This window comes from Calonectris borealis, chromosome 23 (assembly GCF_964195595.1).
Source record: "Calonectris borealis chromosome 23, bCalBor7.hap1.2, whole genome shotgun sequence".
In the NCBI taxonomy this organism is placed as follows: Eukaryota; Metazoa; Chordata; class Aves; order Procellariiformes; family Procellariidae; genus Calonectris; species Calonectris borealis.
Window position 1 is genome coordinate 198,413 of NC_134334.1, and position 22,279 is coordinate 220,691.

Consider the following 22,279-nt stretch of genomic DNA (forward strand, 5'->3'; position numbering starts at 1 on the left):
GGCCTTATTTGTATACAGGAAACTAAATATTGGTTTAACAAATTCTAAGTTACAACTTAATAATCTATTTCATAGTATCATAGAATATCTTGAATTGGAAGAGACCTATGAGGGTCATCAAGTCCACCACCTCCTGACTCCACACATGGTAACCTGAAAGTGAAACCATGTATCTAAGAGCATTGTCAAAATGCTTCTTGAACACTGACAGGCTTGGGGCCATGATCACTTCCCTAGGGAGCTGGCTCCAGTGCTTGACCACCTTCTCATTTCAGCTCATACTTCCTAAGAACTGTGCGAGATTCTAGGCAGAAGTTGTTTTGAATAGTACATTGCTAGCCATAGTGGTAAAAAGGTTTCATAGGTCTTGGGTAGGGAGAAAACACACAAAGAAACAACACACAAGCAGGGTTGCTTCATTTTTATTTACTCAGCAAATTTTCCCATGTGATTTTTAAATACCATCCAAGAGCTAAGATTATTAGGTGCTGGCTGCTTTTTTGTGATGAAGCTTTTTGCTAACAGGATCTTTTTCCAGAAATAAAGATCATTGGTTTGTTAAGGTATCCCAGATTAGGTAAGTACATTTGCTAATTTCACCCACAATTAAATTGTATTTGCAACAGTGCATCTTACAGTTACTCTACAAAGGACAAGACTCTCCATCCAAAATTTTCCTACTCCCTGTCCCACATCAGGATTTCACTCTTACAGTATTAGGGGTGCCTTCACCTGTTCAGCCACTTCCTTCCCCATCAGCGTTTCAACAATGGCCAACCCAAATTCAAAGCTGGTACCAGGGCCGCGGCTGGTGAGGATGTTCCCATCTTTCTCCACTCGGCTCTCGGAGTAGCAGTAGTGTGCTTGGGGGGACACACAACAGAAAGAGGGTCAGTCTCCAGCACAGTGCCAACAGCTGCCGCAGAGCATAGACCTGCCTGCCGCAGAGCACTGCCGCCCGCTGCCTGCAGGCTACAGCAGCTGAGGAGCGACGGCTCCCCGCCAACAGCGTCATGCTCTGCAGAAGGCACCTCAGCCACCTGTGTGGGCCCAGCCTGCCTTGGGCTCCGTACCCCTGCCCCTCCGGAACCAAGCAGCTGCCTGAGTCCTCAGGGAGGAAAAGGGCCCGCAAGGAGCTCTGGCAGCTTATTCGCACGGTATGGGAATGCACCTCTGATTCTACAAGCTCATCAAGAAGCGCTCGCTATGCCTGTCAGTTCCCATGGGGTTTCTTTTGGAAGTCAGACTGCTTTTGTGTAGCTGTTCACAACTTTCTTTTTTCCAAACGCACGCAGAGGAAACTGGAGAAACCCTGCCATCTCCTGCTCACCTTCAGACTCGTTAATGTTGACAGAATGACTTCTTAATAATGCTTCGCCCCCACTTCTTTTAGGTACGAGAAAGAAATGTGGACCCATCAGCTACTCATAGCACCAAAGCACTACTCATGGGAGAGCAGGAAAGGTGCTGCTGGGGTTTGCTGTTAGGACCACTGAGGCAAAGAACCAAAAGGGCAAGAGATGGCTCAGCCTCAGAGGATAAGGGAAAAAATGCTCCTGGTAGCACAGCAGCAGCGTATTTTCCCCAAGGATGAGCATGTTAATACAGCCTTGTATTTTCAGTTAAATAGATTTAGAAATACAGTCTTAGCATATTCAGTTGAATTTTGATTACGTTCAGGAAAGCATTAAGGAAATTCAGAGATACAAAATAAGATACAAAAGCTATTTTCCTTTCTTTAAATCAAGGGTTCAGCTAAAAAAACCAAAATCCTGAGAAGGGTTTAGAAAGAAACTTAGAAAAGTCATTACATACCTCCATTCATCATTTTATCTTTGGCCAAAGGATGTGTTGTGACTTTACTTCCAAACCCTATCCCATGTGCCAGAAGGGCAGTAGGACCTGTAAGGACACAAGTTGCACCAATGAGGAACTGTTTTCTACTACAAACACTTTTAAGAACACACGTTCAGGCACTAGGCCCTCAAGGGGCCAAAGCTCACTGTGAACACACTACTTTTTATAAAACTGATGCCTGCCCCATCTCTGAAGCAAAAAGCCTCAAAAAGAACACAGCAGTATAATCTCTCCCATTCTATTACACAAAATGCCCTGTACGGAGAAACAGATGAAGAAAAGAGAAGGTTTAGAGAACACTCATTTCACACAGCTGTCCTACCAATCATTGTGCTGCCTTTGAAGGAGTCAAAAACAATGGTCATTTTATTTCCAGATAATACATTTTATTTAAAACTACTTGAAACTAAGTAACAAAAAGTCTGCATTTCAATCTGAACACTAACTAGGTACAATTACTTTACGACCTTGTTAACCCTTGAATTTAAGAGACTTAACAGATAAAATTTCATTTGAGCAAGCCTTTGCATGTTGGAACTGTGTGCCAAGCCGTATTTTGGACAGATCATGGGCTAACTGCTAAGTTTTTGGTTTTAACATCTTTCTCTTTTCTTTTCATACTTCCTCCTTGGCCTGAATTGAGGAAGGAGTTTGTGTCAAGAAGTCTTCAGTCATCTGACAGAAAATCCTTATGGGAATTCCAAAAGAAACTGAAGGCAGGATTTGCCTAATGTGAGTTTCACTTCTGTACATTTGATTCATTTCCAATATAGCCCAGGAAATAACCTTCTTTGTGTTCAGTTGGAATCAGCTCTAAGAAGCATTATACCTAAATAAATGAACTGTCCGGATTACAAGCAAAGGCCTTTATTAGGTAACCGTGAATTTGCAATTATTCTGCAAGAGATACAGATAGAGAAGTAGAAGACTACCACTGCCAAGTTCAAGAACATTCACAACTCTGTATGCATATCACCTAACTGAAGAATGAAAGCAAAAAAACCCCAGCAACGTACCAGAAAACAAAAGTGAAAATACACTCCACAAACACACTCTGTTAGACTGTCTTTTACACACTCATCGTCACTCTCCTCGTTCTCAGCTACAGGTACCTAGGCCAGCCTCTCTGTTCAGTTGGGAGTATTGGCAATTGTTCATCTTGCTTTTTTACATACAAGTCTGGATACCTAGGCCATGCAGAATACGTAAGCGGACAAGCCTCTCCTCAGAGTAATTCCATCTTTTGCTACCACTCAGATGAGAAAGGATGAGCCTGTAATTCTATATTTACAGCCTTCCTTCTGAAGCTAAAGGGCAGGAGAGGAGATGTGAGATAAATTTATAGCAATGATGTTCTGCCAGCACTGTGTCCTCGCAGAAAGATCACCAGAATAAGCAAATATTTTGTAAAAAATCCTAGCACATTACCTTTCACTTTTTATTTTAAAGACAGTAACACTGCTGATTGGAAAGAACGGGGACCGAGGCAGAACTTGCAAGATAAGTGTTCACAATATTTTAGAGATTCCTCAGCTATTAAATTTACAAAAAATTCAAATGCTGATGGGTGCATATATAGTACAAATCCCTGCTACTATATTACAGGAATACAGATTTCTAAGACAGGAAACTGTCTGCGTGCCCCTTCAAAATATCCAAATGCTTTACAAAGCAAGATGTCTTGTTAACCCACCTGCACATATAGCAGCAATCAGGCCTTTTCTGTTTTCCTGGTCCTTCAAAATGTCTTTCACAGCAGGAGACTGTATGAAGAAACCATGTCACAAGTCATTGTTTGGGGTTGACTATTTGAAGCACGGTTAAAATATTTTCCACTGCAAATTCATAAACAAGTTTTACAAAGAAAACCAGCTGACAACTCTCCATCCTGCCTCAGGACAGAGGGCAATGAAAACACTAAGAAGGAGAAAAACTCAAACCAATAAATACTTGCCCTACAAGGAAAGAGCAAGGAAATCGGAAGGAACTGCAAGGAAGTAGTTGGCCCACGTAAAAGCTGGTTAATCCATGGCCATAGAAAGTTGTTGTTCGAAAACTTCACAAGACAAATAGGAAAGAGTATTCATAAGATACCTCCAGCCAGTCTCCATCATTCTTAAGAAGATTTATACGGATATTTGTCTCACATTCCAGGGCTTACAAACTATGTGATACCATCTAAATCCTATCTGATCGATCAACTTGTTTGTCTGCCTGCCTTCCCCAAAGTATTTATGCCACCGCTACCACCGTTTTGCACTGAAGACAGAATTCTTGAGGAAAGGAACAGAGTCCTGTGGGTTTGGCCTGGTTTATATTTCATGGAATTAGATCTTCATTTGTAACTGTTTCGTCTTCATATAATTACGAACCAAGATCTTCCCACAATACAGAGCACCCTTCCATTTTTATTCTGCTTAACTAGGTACTCAAGTCCAAGAATTTACCCAGTCGTCCCACCTATATATTCACAAGAAGGCTTAAGACAATTAACAATTAGTTTACTGATTCATTCAGAAGAGAATTTTCAGATGCTGAACTGAATTTGCACAAACCACCCACTACTCAGGAGGATGCCCATGAATCTTTAAGATACCAGAACTTTACCTCTGACAAGTTTTGAGCTCCAAGGTTACCCCCAGGCAGGACCACGACATCATATGGCCCCTAAACAAACAAAAGATAAAATTGTTCTGTTGAACGGAGGCTGGTAGGTAAGTTACACTGTTTTAAGGCCACTACAGCTGAGTTGAGTGAGAAGCAAAGCGATCTACCTTTTCTTCCATTGAGCAACGCTTTACAATCAGAAAACCAGTTCCAATTATGGAACAAAATACTGTTTCCTATTCCAGGAAGAGCCTATTATCGATAAAATCTGTCACAGAACTAACTTTTAAGCCTAGTGCATTTAAGAGCTTCAGCAAGCAAACGGCAGCTCTTGCATTGTAAGAACAAATGGTTTTGGCCCAACCTTACTACAGGTCTAGCTATAGCATTGTTTAGCTTCCCATCAGAACTTTTCAGTTGTTCCAAATGACGGTATTTTGTTGGGCTGACTAACACGCAAAACAAAGCTTTATGTTTTGATGCTTTGCAAAAACAAATACCTCTGCAGAGTTAAGAAACCTGTCTGATCCTAGCATGCTATGAAGCAGGACAACACTGAAGGGGAGCACTGCGGGATGTGCAGTTCTGTGATTCACTACTGCATAGAGCTAACGTAACATGCAACATATTTCTAAAGGTAATGCATGAACTTTCCAAATTCACCTCTGAAACTGTGAGAAAGGCTATGTTGGCCATTGTATGAGATCAGGGTTACGACCAACCTCTTTTCTGGCATCTTCAAGACTGGCATCAGGACAAATGAAGACATCTCGACTACACTGCACTGGTTCTTTTCCTGTTAGGCCTGCAACAGTTACCTTGATCTAACGGAAGAATACATATGTCATTACAATCCAAAAATTTAGGGCATTTTTCTTCTATGTTAGTTCTTAAGTAGTACACAGAATGAGTGAAGCACTGCTGAAAACTGTCAAGAACAGGGCAACACTTACTTAAGCTTCCCCAAACCATGATTAGGTCCAAACGCACAAGGTAAGCAGTAATATTCACCTAGAGATTAACAAATACCTCTAATAGTTCAACCTTTCAAGGAGAGCATTCAGAGAATATCTGATCCCACAGGTTTTAAACAAAACAATACAACCCAGGAGAGCCGGACTAAGTAAATCAGATAATGAATTAAAGCCTCCCTGTAGGCTCAAGCCATTCTTGAACACACTTATGGCGTGTTCAATTTTCTCCCTTGACTTTTAGATACCTGGTCATATCATCATAGATGTGCATATCATAGCTCACATTCACTAAATAAGCAGACAAGCTTGTGCTTCTTATGGCAGCCAAAATGGGGAGTATATTAATGGAGGTGGTGGGAGAAGGTAATTTTTATTTTAGTCGCTTCTATACACGTGAAGTTGGTGTATTTATTTAAAATCTTATTTTCCTACCTAATCAGATGGTAACAATGTGTACCACTACAGTTGCAAAAGTAACAAACAGCACGAGGAATCCCACGAGACAGAATTCTAGCTAATAACAGAATTTTAGAAGTAGTTCAAGAAAAGCTGCGCAATGTGATGAACTGTAATGTACTGAGCTGTTCAGACTCCTACAGAAAAAGCACCTCCTGTTACTATGCACGGGAGTAGCCGTGTTTTCTGACAGGGCAAGATTTACTTGAAACATCCACTCTAGTCTATATTAGGCTCTTATTTTAAAAGTTTACCTTTTGCACAGATGTTAGTTGTCATGCATGCTTATTTGGGGCACGGCACAAATATTTGCTAACCAGTAAGAAGGCATGGGTAAATTTTCACCTCATACAACAGACTACCCCTTGAGCCCCTAGCAATGAATATCAACTTGAGGCAAAGATTTTCCCTTGACCAAGCACTCACAAAAAGATTTTTCATTGTCTGCATACTCACCCCAGCTCTTCTCATAACATCAGTGGGGATTACAGTTTCCATTTCCTCTGCCCCTTTTGCTAGAATCACCAATGCTCTTTTTGAGGCCATAACTTGAGGGGTTGCTATTAGGTGACAGGGCTGTGAAGGGAGGGGCTGAGGGGGGTAGAAAGAGAAAATGTGGTTAGAAGGCAAATCCCCTAGTACAAATCCCTCCTAATGGTGAAGTTTAACATTGAGTAATTTGCATTTTTGCATTATCCTTCATTTAAGCCACCTCAAAATGGTTCACTAGCTTTAACTAATATTCATAGCAATCCCATTTAACTAAAAAGCTTTTTACAAAGAATGTGTTATGATATTAAGGGATTAAGACATTTGTGCAGCGGGAGGCAGAGCACATCAGCACCAGAAGAGGAAGCAGCGTGGCCTAATCAAGACTTTACGTGACTTGAGTCTGCCAGAGAAAAGGGTTCAAGGTGGGTGGGATAGCTGTTTTCAGTTTGCACACCCTCACTCATACCCAGACTACTGACTCCTACCCAGGTCAGCATTTATATAAAGGGCTTGCATGAGCTTTGACCTCATGTCTGGTATTTAGTTTCCACACAGCACACTTCATGAAGAGTTTCCTGTGACTTATAATGATTCAACCAGTGCCCCTGCAAAACCTGAGCAACAGATTTTCTGGGTATTTCACAATTTTGTGGGGGAGAAGCTTGTGTGCACATGTGTGATGGGGGAGCAGACCACAGAATTTAGCAAATGGAACAAACCAGGCTTAAGACTTTTTTTTTTAGCTCCTAAATTAAAGTTGAGGTGAATGGCCAAATTTCCATTTGAAGGTTAAGTTAAAATAACTTTAACTACATCATGTAAAACACACACTAACTCATACTGGTCTGACAGAAGTCTGTGAAAGCATCTGTGGTGTGAGAAAGCATTTCACAGGTCATCCACCCTATGAGACAGGGATTTTTTCCCACCTAGGGACTTTACATCCAGAAATGCATGTAGCGCCTAGGAGCTCTTCATAAAATGAGATCCACATTTAGTTGCCTACACAAAAAGAAAATCATCCCCTCATCCTGCTTCAATTTTGTCTACTTTCAGGCTCCCTACTATGAGCCTCATTTAGAAAGACGCTATTTCTAGAATGCAGTAATATACAGCAGAATGCAGAACCAGCCCAAGCAGACTAATTCAGTGTGTCAAATCCCACTTTTAGGGCAGCTTTATGTATTGTCAAATGCAAGGCCAACTGAACAAGTACACTCCAATCATAAGTATTAGCAATAACTTCAGGACAATCTGGAGCTTCTTAATAATTCATCTTGAAGGTATACGTTGATTCTGCAAAACTAATTTTTGTATGAATTTGACTATCTAGCAACAGACCACCTGAATAGCCACAACACAGAAATGCTGCATTTGCTTCTTACTGTAGAAAAATACTCTAGATCATACTTTGTATCCCTCTCTTTCATTAGTTCTTTAGATGCAAATAGGCACCTGATCCTGAAAGCTTTTCTTTCCCCTAATCTAGCAAAATGCAGTCTCTCCCTACTGTCCTTAGACATTTATCATAATACGCTGACACGTTCTTGAGCATTAGTACTGTTCTTTATGTAGGTGCACACGTAAATAGCTGTCACGCTGTAAATGCTACCAGGGCAAGACCAGTTTCCGAGAGGGCAGAACCAAGTTATACGGAAATAACAGCCACTTCATTTAGTAAGCTATCTACGTGTAGTAAATACAAGTCTTCCATTTGCTTCTCAGTGCCAGCACATGCACAGGCTGCTTCAAACCTTTAAGCTAAACGTATTCCCCTACGTGGGTACGTGCACACTTCTCAAGACGGTGACTTCTGGCAGACGGCTGAATCAGAAACTCCAAGAAAAAAACACCCTTCAACGCCCCGCCCAAACAGTTAGCTACCAGAGGCAAGGGAAGTTTTAAGGGTCATCAGCTCAGCCAGTCTGGATGAAAGGCCGCGTCCCTACACATTCACGTGTTTATTGCAGCACACGGCACCACTCGACGTGACAAGGATTTCGGAAGCCCGCGAAGAGCGGCACCGGGCGAGGCTGCAGCGCCTGCAATCGCGCGGAGCACAGGCGCGGGGAGGCTCGGTCCCCAGGGGACGAGCAAGCGGCCTTCCCACCTTGCCCGCTAAGCGGAGCCACCGCGGCGCCTGCTGAGGCGGCGCAGCCCCGGCAGGCCGGCAGGCCCCGGGGCCCCGCGCACCCCCCGCGCAGCCCCGCAAAACCCACGCCCTCCGCCCCCGGCCAGCCCCCCCCGCCCGCCACCCTCCGGGGGGCTCCTCCGGCCAGCCCCGGCGAGCCGGGGCGCGACGCGCCCCGCAGGAGCGGGCGGCGGGAGCGGCGGCGGCGACTCACCTCGGCCGAGGCGCGGGCAACTCTGGGCGGCCCCGCCCCCGCCCCGGCCCCGCCTTCCCGCCGCGGCCAGGCCGCCGCCGCCTCCCGCTCCGCACCCCGCGCCTGCAGCCCGCCCTGCCCCGGCGCCCCGCTTGGCGCACTGCCTGCGCTCCCTTCGCGGTCGCGTCTCCGATACTCGTCCGTATCTTTGCAAAGCACTCCGTTTTTCTCACGTTCGCTCACAACGCAGCTTCAGAGAGCGCTCCGGAGCCCACCAGCGTGACGTCACCCTCCTACAGCAGCGCAACCACAAGGTACGCACCTTCGCAACGAGCTGCTGCTGCTTTTTCCTCAGGCAGCCCTCACACCTACAGAGCGCGCTGAGCGAAGTCACTGTTCTTCTCCAAGTTCTGCCCAAAACGTCTAACCGACATCCCTGTTTCCCGAGGCTCACGGTAGGCAGAAAATGCCCATGGGTCAAGGACAGAGTTTTCCCTGTTCTTAAGGAGAAGCTTCAGTATTTTGAAAAACAGCCAGAGCTGTTAAAGGGGCTCTTTAGGACTGCAGATAGCCCTGTCGTGTAAAACTGCTGCTTGCAGGCGCTGGCAGTCATGGGCTGGTTCCCTGGTGATGGGCTCACGAGAGCTCTGGCACAGCAGCTCAAGTCCAGCTCAGGAACCAGGAGAGCAAGTCACAGGGAAGGACTTCGCTGGGGGCTGTCCTGGGACTGCTGCGGCCTTCTGCTCCCGGCACGGGGGGTTTGTGTGCTGCCCACGCTGGGCTGCACTCAAAACCCTCGACAGGCCAGTCCTTGCACTCACTGCCTCTGTACCGGGCCCGCACAAGCCGAAGGCTGCGTTCACTTGTCAGTTATGATGCACTCTGGAGACCTCCTTATTCCACGCTGTCCCTCCCGTTCTCGTCTGCCCGCGCAGCAGCCGCCCGCCGCGCTTGGGCCCGGAGGACACAGGCCGGTGCCGACAGCGCCCGCGGCCACGCGCCCGCGCCAGAGCGGCGGGGATTGGCCGCGGGGAGCCGCAGGGGGCGGGGCTGAGCGGCCGGACCCCGCCGGGAGCGCCAGGCGCGCGCCTCCCCCGCTCGTGGGCAGCGAGCGTCACGCGGACTCGTGCCGGCGGGCCCGTCACCCGCCCCCCGCACGCGTGCACCGCACCGTTTCCCTCCCACCCGCCTCAGCCATCCCGGCGCGAGTCAGCGGCCCTACTGCCTGATCCGCGCGGGGAGGCGCCGAGCGCCGGCGGCACCCGCCGTCAGGCTGCAGCGCTCCGTTATCCCTGCGCTGCAGGATTTGCCTCCTCCCGAGGCGATTCAGACACAGCATCTCCGCCCACAGCACAGCGGCTTGCAGACATGTCGGTGCGGGCTACCCGCTCCGCCCTCGCTGGCCGCACCGGCCTCGCCACCCAGACTGCCCCCCTCACCTTTCGGGGGCGCGGCCGGCGAGCCTTCCGCTGCCCGCACAGGCCGGGCCGGACCGCTAAGCCATCGCGTAGATTCCGCGCGGGACTCATCGGGAAGCCCCAGAAGGGAGCGGCGGGCGCTGCCCGGCAGCGCTGAGAGGGCTGCGGGCGCTGCCCGGCAGAGCCGGGGGTCGCGCCGGGGGGGCCGGAAAGCCCCGCCGGGCCGGAGTTTCCCCGCCGCCCCCGGGCTGACGCACCAGGCCCTCCGGGGGCGGCCCCTAAGGGCCGGCGCCCGCCGCCCCGCGCGCACTTCTAGCGGGCCGCGCCGCCGCGCACCGACCCCATGGGACGGGCAGCAGCGCGGGCGGGCCGGGCGCGGGCGCTCTTGCCGGCAGCGCTGCTGGCGCTGGCGCTGAGCCCTGGGCCCGCGACCGCCCTGCCGTGCGGCACCGACTGCCCAGCGGGTAAGGGCTGGGCCGGGCCGGGCCGCGGGGCGCCGGCCACTGCGCACGGCCCCGCGACAGCCACTCTCTGTCTCGGCCCGCAGGTACCTTCGTGGTGAGCGCGGACTGCGGGCGGGCCGCGGCCTGCCGGCCGTGCCCGCATGACACCTTCTCCAGCGCGGCGGGACGCAGCGGTTGCACGCTCTGCCGGAAGTGCGAAGGTACCGGGCGGCGGCGGCGACGGGGCCCGGGGGGGACGGCGGCTCCTTGTAGCCCCTCTGTTACCTCCCTGGCGTAAAAGATCGCGCGTTAGTTTGTCACGTCGCTGCGAGTGAAAACGGCACTGGCACAATAACGCGATGCGTCTGCGGGCCTTCTCGATGAAGCCACCAGGCTGATTTTTGTGAGAGCAGAGGTCCCGAGCCTTTGCTGCACCGCGCTGAGTGTGCCTGAGCCCATATGTAACCTACGACTCGTTTCCACCTTCCAGGAAGATTCAGGTACTTAAAAGTGTGTTCCTCAAAAAGCGATGCTGAATGCACGTGCAAGGAGGGGTATCGCTGCAGCGGCGATGGCTGCTCCCGCTGCGACCGAAGCTGTGGCGTGGGCCAGGAGAACACCAGGAGCGGTAAGGTCGCCTTCCCCTGTCAGCTTAAACCTCCTGCGCTCACTGCACCGGACGCATTGCTGCCTCTTGCACAGCACGGAAACTAGAGTAAGGACCTCGCAAGATAAAAGCTGCCACTGCGGCTAAGCAGTTTGCACAGTGCGTGGAGCAAGCACGTGGAGCAGCAGGCAAAGCCACCGAACTCTGAGCCCTACTGCAGCTCAAATCGTGCACCAGTTAGTTCCCCTTGCATGACAGCTCTTTTGGCGCCAGCATCTAGGAAACTGAGCTGGGAACTCTGGAGTTAGACATGATTTGTGGTATCTCGTGCCAAATAAACTGTCTCTGTAGCCAAGTACTGTACTGGTCCATAGCTCACAGGGAAAGACTTGCCTTGCATACTTAGAGCAGTTTACAAAATAATAATTCTATGAATATGGATCATAGTCATTGTACAAGCAGGCAAAAAATAATGTTTCACATTATTTGTGAATTTGTACAAATTTACCTGTCCTTGTCTGTTGTCTGTTGAAGGTTGCCAAACTTGCCGCTATGGAACTTTTAACGATCAGCCCAATGGCTCCTGTAAAAACTGGACAAAGTAAGTAATCTAAAAATAAATGCTACAGCTGTTACACTTAACATGGAAAAAATATCCAGTTTTTTTTTTTTTCCTTTCTTTTTTTAATTCCTGTTTTGCTTTAAATATATTTCAGGTGCTCTGCAAACCAGGTCCTGGAGCCTGGAACTGCAGCAAAAGATGCCATTTGCAAACACGCCTCAGATAATCCCACTTTAGTCACTACTCTACCTACCACGTCTCCTGCAATTCCATTTTCTGTCACTGTACTAGGTGAGTCATTGTATAATATTGCTTATAGAGCTAAAGAATTATGACCTACTTTGAAACATACTATAGCTCATTCACTTACTGTTTAAAGCAGGAGTCCTTTCTTCTATCCATTTCCAATGTTGCAGACTTACCCAGAAGCAGAGTTGGAGACAAAGTTGTCAGCTAATTCAAGGGCAGTAGAATTTTGCTCTGTAACACTTCTTAGAGAATGTTGTTTGCTTCCTAGGGAAGGACCTCCAGATGGACATTATCAGAATTTTTCTTACTGTAGCTGGGCTGTTGTGCATAGTGTTTCTGCTACCTTCGTGCGTATGCTTCAGTATCTGGCAGAAAAAGAAACTACATGCTGTCTTCAGGAAAAGTAAGATAGATACGCTCTTCAACTCAATTTTTCTTTTTGAAACTAGACAGAAATCACGAATCCAGGTTTTTAAGTATCTTTCAAAGATAAGATAGTTGCAGATAGCTTCATTTTTTGGCCTCGTAAGTCAGAACAGTAACTGAAAGGAAAACAGTTCTGGAATTTTTATTGCAGAAAGCACTTAATTACCTGTGGGTGTTCTATCAATATTGCAGGTTAACTACATGCATATCCATAGAAGTATGTGAGGTATTCATGGGAGGTGAAAAAGCTCAAGCTGAGCCTTGCTGATCCAGTTAAGGGTCAGTTGTGTTTATTACTTCCAGGTGCCATCCTCGGCATGCGTGGCAATAGCATGCGTGGCAATAGCACTTTTCAGTTCTGTCTGCTCAGAAACAGTATGTGTGGCCTGGAGTGAGCATCTTTGAACTTTAGCTGCAGTACAGGAGGGGATATCAGTCAGGATGTACTGCTACGCAGATGCAGAATCGGCCTGAATCCAGCACTGCCCTCGGAGAGCTAATAAGCCCCAGGGAAGCTCAAGAGTTCAGCACAAAGATGAAATGGAATTGCATCCAACATAGTTTATAGTTGGGATTTTTTGTTCTGTCCTTTCCTAGAGATAAGGGCTTCATCTTCTAGTGTAATTCTGAATACAGGAGACAATAGCATTACACCAAAAATCTAACAACTCCATGTTGGTCTTCCTTTCATTCCTATGGCAAACAGAGCACTAGCAGCCCTTGTTGCATTTGGCAAAACAAAGTGTGATAAATTAGTTTTATCAGATGTACATGCTATAGAGGAATAATTTCAGATTATTGAATCATTTGGAAGAATTTTTCTTGCTGACTTCCTGCAGTTGTGACTGAGGAAGGGTTTAATAAGACGCCTGAATAAATAGAACAGAAAGTGAACATTTGATCTTTTTCTTTAGTGCATACCACACCTGAACAGTCAATTCAGGAAGATGATGCCTGCAGCTGCCGCTTTCCTGAGGAAGAACAAGGCGAATATGGCAAATCCATGGAATTCAGAGATCTTTTGGTAAACTAGGAATTGGAACAAAGCCTGTGGAGGAAAAAAAAAATCCTAAATAAGTGCAAATTGATTTCTGAGAATAAGGGACACATTTACACCAACCATATTTGAATTTCCTTTTGGAACGCAGAACAAGAACCTGTTTACATAGAGAGGGTATCAGAATCTGTGGATTTCGGAGTGCTAAATAGCCCAGCCACTGAGGAAAAAGTGCATTTTTTCCATCTCTTAAAAAAATAAAAATAAAAAAATAAAAAGATCTAGTTTGCTGACTTTCTTCCTCTAGAACTAGGAGTCATATCTCTAAGAAGTGGTACTTGATCTACACATAGAAAGAAGTACTACACTTAAAAGCAGTAATAGAAGGGCAGAATGGCTTTCTGGTCCCTCTTATAAATGGTGCCTGAGCCATAATTTGCATGCAGTCTGAAAGCATTTGATGCTAAAAAGGAGATCTGCACATAGTAGAGCTACTCATAGTCTCTATTACCATTACCAGGCATCCTCTTGAGTCTAGAGCTGCAGCTCCTCCTAAAGTGTGGCTCAAAGCCAACAGTCTTGGATTTTGTGTGCAAAACCAGACAGACCTCATTTCAGATCCCATCCGCCCTTGAAACAGATACCTGGCCTGACCACTTGCACACCTTTTTATATGTAGGAGAAAGGAAGCCATAAAAATCCAGAGCTGCAAAGTGTTTCATAATCGCTTGCATCTGCTGTTGTATTACACCCATTGGCTTAAGAGAGGCAGTGGAAACACTGAGAAAAGCTGTGGTTGACTTGATCTTAGAAATAGATGTTACTGTGCAGCTGGACTGCACCACCTTCAGTCCTACATCATTCACCTTTGATCTTTTAGGTGATGCAAACATACTATGTGCATTGCAGATGCCGTATATGTAGTTGTGATACATTTCTGGTACTATTTTTGTAACTCTGAGGTTGGAAAGATTTTAACATCAGACACTATTATCAGGTTTTTTGATCAATTACTGTTACTTTGGTCTTGAAGAGAAAAACCAAAATGCATGTTTAAATGATGGCATTCGCAACGTCATTTTTAACTTTTTACAAAATCAAATGTTTTATTTTATTTCTTCAGTTAATGTTATTCAGAAAATAGAATGAAAACCCACCAATATGTCATGTAAAGGATGATTTTCCCCTCTATGTGATTTCAACTTAGAGAACGCTATTCTTGTGTTTGAAGAATAACAGCCCATCTCTCCGTTCAGCAGAATATTTATAGCAGATTATTTTCACCAAACTACACTTGCACATTTTGATAACTTGTATACAAGTAAATATGAAACAGTATGTGAGAAAATAAATATCATACTGAAGCCTGAACTGTGAAGTCAAATAAATCTTTCTTTTTATCCCTAGCCCAAGTCTCCTCTCCTGTCTTAGTACTTTCAACCATGAGAACTAAGTGACTATTACATCAGGTTCACAAACTTAAAGACATGGACAGGACACATGAAAAGCCACCAATCTATTGATAAATCAAAGAGCGACCTTTGCACCAGTGGATGATATCTTAGAACAGGACAAAATAGTTCTGCCTGTGATTAGTTTCTAATCCACACATAAGGTATGAGAATTAATGTACACATCGTGTGAAAACTCAAAACATCCGGTGTTTTCTCCTTGGAAAAAGAGATACCAGTTGGAATTTTACATTTTGTTAGTGCATTTTGCATGTATTTTGGAATGCTCCAAAGACAGGCAAAACCCTTATTTTTCCTCTTCTGTACCTGAAGCAGAAGTAAATCTACTTACTGATCAATGAGGTGCTCATTACAACACTTTTTCCAGACAGTTTGATTTTGCTGTTTTATACTGAAGCCTCAGGAGTGGCATAAAATTCCCATGAATCAAAACAAAGCCTGTGGAGGAAAAAAAAATCCTAAATAAGTGCAAATTGATTTCTGAGAATAAGGGACACATTTACACCAAAATTGGCTTTCTGGACTGTTTCAAGTAGTAGTCATTCACAGAAAGAAAATACATTCTGAATAAAATGTCAGGAGCAATCTTCCTTTCAACCAAAGGATTACGTGGATAATTCTACCTGTGACTTCTGTCATCTGAGAGCGCAGAAGCCTGAATTAATGATAAAACAGGTTTTGTTGCACAAGAATCTGTTGTCAAACATATGCAGATATGCCTGCATTTCATAACAATGCACATCACCTGGCCACAGAAGCAGAGTAAGAGATTGACTAAGTTTGTACTTCTGTGAAATACTTCAGTTATGTCTACAAAGCAGATATGTTTATAAATAAGAACAAAGAAGCCCTGAAAGCAAAGACTGAAAGATACCTTATTTTCAGAAGTGAAATAAATTGTGGTACAAATGCAAAGGGAAGACCGGGACACTTTACACTACAGACTGCAGTGCTTGCTTGCTACCAGAATGCCTTGGCAGCAGTGCTGTATTTTATGTGGTCATCATAGAACTGAAAATAAATACAGGTGAATTAATATGTTTTGCTGCTAAGCGCCAGAACAGAACTGTTCATAACAAAAGCAGCACTGCAAATACTAAGATAGTTGGAGTGTTTAGCAGTTTTCAGATTTATACAATACTCAAGTTCTGTGAATTGTGGCTTTCTGTAAAGAGCTCAAGTTATAGCCATAGAATCATGCACTTCCTTGAATATAAATTCACTGTGTTGTGTAATTTGCCTTCACTGTGATCACATAGAACAAATGTATTAGAAGCTTGTTCCCATTCTAGACCCCACATAAATAGATATTTTTATTTAAAAGTACTAAAGGACTTGCTTAAATCCTCCTTTCCATTATGCATGTAGCAGACACAGCTGTAAAACCACTTCTGGCAGTATGTTATGGAAATGCAATGGGCAGACTCATCAATTAAGTTTGTTCAGAAGTTTGCATCTGCAAAAAAGCCACATATTTGTACCTTCCTTTTTTTCCTTTTAAAATTATTCTTTTGTCTTCTGAAAAAATCCACAGCAGCTAATAAAACTTCAGTCAAAGCTAGATAATGTGCAGATCAGTAGTTGACAAGCGGCTATTATACAAGTCACAGAAGCAGAAATGGTGTAGGCATCTGATCTAAATCATTCAGGATGCCACATGCTTTTTTTTTAATGTTTTGTTCTCTCAAGCTTTTGTAAAAATGTTGCACAGCAAGATTTAGGGATCATCAATGACTAGATTAAAAGAAACGTTGTCAGAATTAAGCTTCTACTAGCTTTCCTGAATAGAATTTGTAGCTGAATTAGTCTGTTTCTTAACACAGAGGATGACAGCCTTCCTGCATGCCTGTTGAGCACTGTAAAATCCTTCATCCAGCAAGAGTGAAGGGGAAGAAACTGCACTATGTACCTTTGATTACTGGTAATTAAGGCAGAAGGAAGGAGTAAAGCCTGACAGTCCGTAATTCAGAACCAGGGCTGTGGAAAATAAATATTTTTTGGTGATGACAAATAATTGGTAGAACATGTGCATCTTGGCTTCACAGGGAGCTTTTATTGAACATACAGATTCTTTAATAAGTGAAGAAACTCACCAGTTCATGTAGAAATAATGCAGATCAATCCTTCTAACTCTTTGAGCTCTAAGTGCTGTCTGCTTTCTGTGAATGTCTCTTTTCTCAACAGTCTTTTAAATTTATTATGTAGCAAGCAAAAAGGAACAGGGAATACCATGAAGACTCTCAAGCAGTCCAGGTGGCCGAGGATGAGGTAACAGGCCAGATGCAAGCTTTTTGCATTTCCATTTGTTTTTCTTGGAAGTCAGAAAGTGTCCTCTTAGCCAGACTGTGTGCAGAGGCCCAGATGACGTCAGGCAGAGCTCTGAAGGCATGGAAAAAGGAGACAAATCCTCTTTAAAGATAAGTTTAAGCAGGGGAGCCTGCTGCTTTTTTATTGCTTCTAGAACCAGCACCATTTCGTGGCACAGTTACTCACATCAGTAATTAAAACCGTGTTTGTCACATGTCTTGGCTTCATAATTTCTTGCAAGAGTTGTGTGGCTCAGGAAAGCAAAAGATTCATAGCAAAAGGTTTTCTGTCTCTCACCTCCCTCTCTTCTACAGGCATGCTTGTGCGTTTCTGTGCTGATACTTCTGGATGATAGAGACTCTGAAACCGTAATAGCTCCTCTCAAACATATAAACATCGTATCATTTTTTAAAAGCAGAGTATGATTTCTTATTTTCAGTCTTTCTATAAGATCCTTTGTAGGATAGAAGCACAGTCTTCACTAACAGTCATTCTGATACTAACACTGATCATGCAAAAACCTCCATAGGAGATGGTCCACTGTGAAGAGACTTAACACATAGGAAATAGTATTAAACAGGCAAGTTGTACCACTCCACTTGCATTTTAAACAGGTGATAAAAAGTCAGGTTTCACTATTAAAATTATACAAAGTCTTAATTCTATCACCAAGTGTTACCTCAGTTCCTCTCTCAGCTATGAGCAAGCCTTCCCTGATACAGTGCTTTCTTCGGAGTCTGTCAAAGGAGGTTCTCCATCCCACAGGTTTTGTGTTAGCTGTGCATCAGGAACAGATGGCTGAGCATCCTCCTATCCCTGGAACTGGCACGAAAAAGTCTGTTCGATACTGTCATTGCCCTCACTGTAAATAAGAACTTTTAATACCATCCACAAAGAAAATGGAAATTCCCTCTAACCTCAATTTGGCAAGGGTTTGTTATGATATCACCTACTATGTTTCCTTTCACCTTCTAGATCCTGGGTGCGTGCCAGTTAAAGCAGTAGACTATTCCTGCAATACTCTGAAGCAAATTGGATTATATTTTAACGAAAAAAACCACCAGCTGAACACCCGCTGAAATCAGGGAAAATCTCTCCTGTTTGTCTAACCTGTTTGCATTAAGAAAATAAATCAAGTTTTATTTGATTTACCAAGTGCAAAACCCCATACAAAGACACCTACTTCAATTTAAGGATGACTTATCATAGTGTATCTTAAACCTGTTGAATCTACTCTCAGTTTGTATAATCCAAACTGAAACAAGCTGAAATAAAATGGCTGAGTTATCCATTTAAGTCAGTTTTAAACCAAATCTTAGGTTACATTAGCTCACTTCTCTCCTGTACACAAGCATTTCAGCAGGTTTAGAACAAACACTTCCAGAAAAAAAGAGGAATATGGATGGAGTGGTGAAAGAGACAATTTGCCTTCAGCTACAACACTATAGACTTGAGAAATGTTTCTATTTAAAAAAAAAAAAATCCTTCTAATGTTGACAGCGTTGATATTTGATACTTTCCATTTAGAACAAGTATAAACTATTTAACCTGAAGAGAACACTATGTGGGCCTGTAAGCAGGCAAAAAAAACAAAAGAAAAAGAAAAGGTATTGCACTACTTTTACTCAGTCTGCCTTTATACAAACTTTAGAGCAACTTTGAAAGAGTAAAACACAATTCTAAAGAAAATGTACAAACATGCCTGAAGCAGAATTTACTGAAGTATCTAAAGCATAATATATTTTTCTTAAACTAGAATGGAAAGTACAGTGAACAGGTACATGAAAGGAGTGGTAGGAAGAAACATTATTGGCTCCAGAGGAGCTGCAACATTGCAGTTCAGCACCACAGTTGTCTTATCAAGCTACAATCTCATCAGAAGGCCAAAGAGATTTCGTCGCCCCCCCTCCCCCCCGATTTACATTATCGGTGTTACAGCCACCCTTAATAATGCATCATTCTGACTTGCTGTGGTACACCTCAATAAGTGTATTACCTTATAGAAGTAGAGATGTAACCACAGAAAATGCTTAATGGTTCCCTCAAACTTATGAGTTCTAATAAGAGAAAAGGAAGCTGCTGTTCTTTTCTTTAACTTGAGAGTTAAAGGATTTAGAAATCCGAACAGGCACTCTACTCAGGAAGCCAGCGGGTACCACAGTAACGTATTCTCTTGTCATTGCATCTCACTATGTCTGCACTCATCAATAGGGTAGGCTATGATCAGAATACTTCTCACATGGAACAGTGAGGCTGTAACACGTAACATTTACATGCTTTTCAAGAGTGATTAAATATGCCTCAGGGAATTACAGAACAGGAAAAGGATTTACTGTGCTGTGGCAGTACTAATTATCCTACCTTATATAACTGTTTTTGTACCTTCTTTCAGTCATTCCTAATGACACAGAAAGAGATCAACATATAAATAAAACATTAGTAGTAAAGGCAGCGGCTTTGGAGGCTTCGCGTACTATCTTATTTCCACAGATGGATCATTCATCCACAGAAGAATGGATTCTTCTCTTCTAAGCAGAACTCCTGCTTGTCTTGTAGAGGATTTTTAGAAAAACTACACGGGTGCTGGGATGGGATACTATATGCATGGTCCAAGCTTTGTAAAGCAACCCACTTCCTCAGCTGAAAAGGCCAAGAATACAGCTGAGCTGTTACAAACTGCCAGAAATACCACCCTTTCCAGCTTAAGGAAGGATTGTCACAAGGACTAGTGGAGAAATGGATGGAATGAGAGCAGGAATATAAAGGGTATCTAAATGCTAGTTCGAGTGGTGTTCCTTGCAAAGATCTGCAGCATTTCCTCTCCTGGTCTTACATATCTTTCACCTCCTGCTATATGAGAGTTCTTCGGCACATTAGAAGAAAGGAGCTACACAGCTGGCAGCATGACCATAAAGAGAAAAAGACAGGACTTTGCTAGAACAAGCACATCAGATATATATCCTTTCCTTGTGATAAAGGTCCTAATCCCACTCTTCCAAGCATGGAAACCATACGCTTCCATGCACAGGTGGATTTTTCTGATTTCCATATCTCTTCTGCAGACTCTGCTCAGAAGTAACCAGTTGGTCCTGTCTGTTACAAGCCTTACTCATAAAAAAATGCATATGTAGCAAAGGAATAAGAGTAACAGGCTAAATAATGACTGCTTTTCAGAACTCTCTTATATCGTAAACCTGCCTTGGGAATTCTTGCAGGAAAGAGGATTTTGCTCCCATTACTTAGTTCCAGTGTAGCAAGAAACATTAACTTGCCAAATCAGAAGACAAAGATCTGATATCTGCTTCCTTCACCTTTGTTAATTCCTACTCCTGTTGATCACTCCCATTCCCAGGGACATCTTTCGACTCTAGTCAAGATCAGTCAGAAAATCAGTCAGTCATCACAGAGGAAATCAGTTAACACTTGCAGCAGGAGTTATTTGATAAACTGGAATCCATCTCTTAAATAGTGAACGGAAGATTCCATGACTGCCAAGAAACACGCATTCATTTACAAAATAACCTTGAAAGAACTGCTTTAAACCTCAAGTTGCCCAGTGAGACCTATGCCCATTGAGTACACGTATTTATCCTGAAATGTGAATCACCGAGCCTGCAAAGATTCCATTTAATTAACAAAAAAACTCCAAGTAGTGAAGGATTAAAGGGATTATGCACTTGGAAAGCAATGTAAAAAATTAAAGTCTGCTTTTGTGAGCCATTCATTTACTGCCTACACTAAATAAGACAGTTAAATGCCAATGATTATTAGGATACTTCTTTAATTAGTCAGAGGCTCCTGCCCACGCACTGAACTTCTACAGAACTACCTGAAATTTGTCCTCTAATATCAGTTGTGGATATTAGAGTGATAAATGATCCTAAGCCTCTGTGGTAAAAACAGGAAGAACACGTGTACACCAAATGTGAGAATCTGGACAGAAAAATAAATAAAAGCATAAGAACACATCTGACAAAATTGCCTTTGTTCCATCCCCACTGTAGACGCAAGCCCTTATCCTCTTGCTCTTTTAGATAATGAAACAGGGCACCATCTTCAAAGATATCAAAATCTTAATAAGTTTCCAATAAAATGGTTTGTAACAAGAAACTAATGAGGCAGAGCACCATGCAATTAATAGAGTATGAAGTAGTCTCAAGCAGGGAAATCTGGAAGACAACGCTTATGCTCCATCCATCTCTTGCAATTTGCTGCTTTAGCATTTCTGTACTTCTTCACTTTGAGCCAGAAAAAGTGCAAGACAACAGCTTGGCTTGCCCACCCCATCATCCAATTTACTCAGAAAAGAATCAGCAGGGTATTGCTGCTTCCCTTTTTGACATCAGTAGTACCATATTTTTAGAAGTTGCATTTGAAGCCTTAGGAGACAGAAATATTAAAGCTGAAGTTAATTTCTTTAAATCCTCAGCTGTATAGATGTCTGTGTGGGCAGGCTCCAGGACAAGAATTTGTATGGTAAAACCCTTAATAATCTACTTAACAAAAAATAATGAATGGTCTAAGTTTAAGAACAGAACAAGAGTGAAAATGTCATAGTATGCAGCAGTCACCTAGCTCTGCAGCAGGTTTAGCTTGATAATTTCTTATTACAACCTAAATTAAACCTCAGGAAGACTGCATTATTGTATTAGAAAGAAAAATATAACATCTGCTGCTGATAAAACTATAAATACACATATATTCTATATAAAAACAGTACTTATGCAAAAGTCCAATGATAAAAAGATACCCCAGCATAGAAAAACTACTGTGAATATACAGGAATACAAGATACACGTGATCCACAGTTGCAGAAAAAGGCAGGTTATTATATAGTACTATAAACAAAAACAAACAAAGGTAATAATTCAATTATGTTTAGTAAGGTCTGTATGTCTGTACTGTAATATACACAGACAGAAGGGTACTGTTAAGCCTGCATTGTGTTTGGCTGTTTTTCTAAAGGATCACGCTACCTAATCATCCACAGTGAACATAAGCTTGTGCATTTGTGAGCTTTGTTTTGTAGCAAATCCACTGCCTCTGACAGAAGATTCAAGCATGGCTGTTACCATCATTTGTAGCAAA

General features: G+C 43.7%; 2 protein-coding genes across 6 annotated transcripts; one reads left to right on the plus strand and one right to left on the minus strand.

Annotated features, from left to right (window-relative positions):
* Nucleotides 1-406: 406 nt before the first annotated feature.
* On the minus strand, nt 407-11,028 carry PARK7 (Parkinsonism associated deglycase). Of its 4 annotated transcripts, none has more exons than XM_075172131.1 (7): nt 10,680-11,028; nt 6,351-6,485; nt 5,187-5,288; nt 4,465-4,524; nt 3,551-3,620; nt 1,816-1,902; nt 407-863 (listed from the first exon to the last, which is right to left on the minus strand). In XM_075172131.1, exons 2-7 carry the CDS (start codon nt 6,438-6,440, stop codon nt 709-711), a joined length of 564 nt encoding a protein of 187 aa, XP_075028232.1. In that variant the 5' UTR covers nt 6,441-6,485; nt 10,680-11,028; the 3' UTR covers nt 407-708. The 4 variants fall into 4 exon arrangements, with proteins under 4 accessions (XP_075028232.1, XP_075028229.1, XP_075028231.1 ...); XM_075172128.1 differs by lacking the exon at nt 10,680-11,028 and adding an exon at nt 10,150-10,389; XM_075172130.1 differs by lacking the exon at nt 10,680-11,028 and adding an exon at nt 9,033-9,962.
* On the plus strand, nt 10,379-13,692 carry TNFRSF9 (TNF receptor superfamily member 9). Of its 2 annotated transcripts, XM_075172125.1 has the most exons (7): nt 10,379-10,592; nt 10,676-10,792; nt 11,062-11,199; nt 11,713-11,779; nt 11,895-12,031; nt 12,258-12,392; nt 13,330-13,692. In XM_075172125.1, exons 1-7 carry the CDS (start codon nt 10,472-10,474, stop codon nt 13,446-13,448), a joined length of 834 nt encoding a protein of 277 aa, XP_075028226.1. In that variant the 5' UTR covers nt 10,379-10,471; the 3' UTR covers nt 13,449-13,692. The 2 variants fall into 2 exon arrangements, with proteins under 2 accessions (XP_075028226.1, XP_075028228.1); XM_075172127.1 differs by lacking the exon at nt 12,258-12,392.
* The last annotated feature ends 8,587 nt before the right edge of the window (nt 13,693-22,279 follow it).

What these genes read in the sequence shown, in the direction of transcription:
- PARK7 (XM_075172128.1), bottom strand. Translation starts at nt 10,239, where the DNA reads ATGAGTCCCGCGCGGAATCTACGCGATGGCTTAGCGGTCCGGCCCGGC. An exon ending in GCCGGCCGCGCCCCCGAAAG is followed by an intron (nt 6,486 to 10,149) that starts GTGAGGGGGGCA and finishes TACCCCCCTCAG; the next exon opens with CCCCTCCCTTCACAGCCCTG. An exon ending in GATTGCTGCTATATGTGCAG is followed by an intron (nt 1,903 to 3,550) that starts GTGGGTTAACAA and finishes GTGTCCTTACAG; the next exon opens with GTCCTACTGCCCTTCTGGCA.
- TNFRSF9 (XM_075172125.1), top strand. Translation starts at nt 10,472, where the DNA reads ATGGGACGGGCAGCAGCGCGGGCGGGCCGGGCGCGGGCGCTCTTGCCG. An exon ending in GCTCTGCCGGAAGTGCGAAG is followed by an intron (nt 10,793 to 11,061) that starts GTACCGGGCGGC and finishes TCCACCTTCCAG; the next exon opens with GAAGATTCAGGTACTTAAAA. An exon ending in TCCTGTAAAAACTGGACAAA is followed by an intron (nt 11,780 to 11,894) that starts GTAAGTAATCTA and finishes AATATATTTCAG; the next exon opens with GTGCTCTGCAAACCAGGTCC.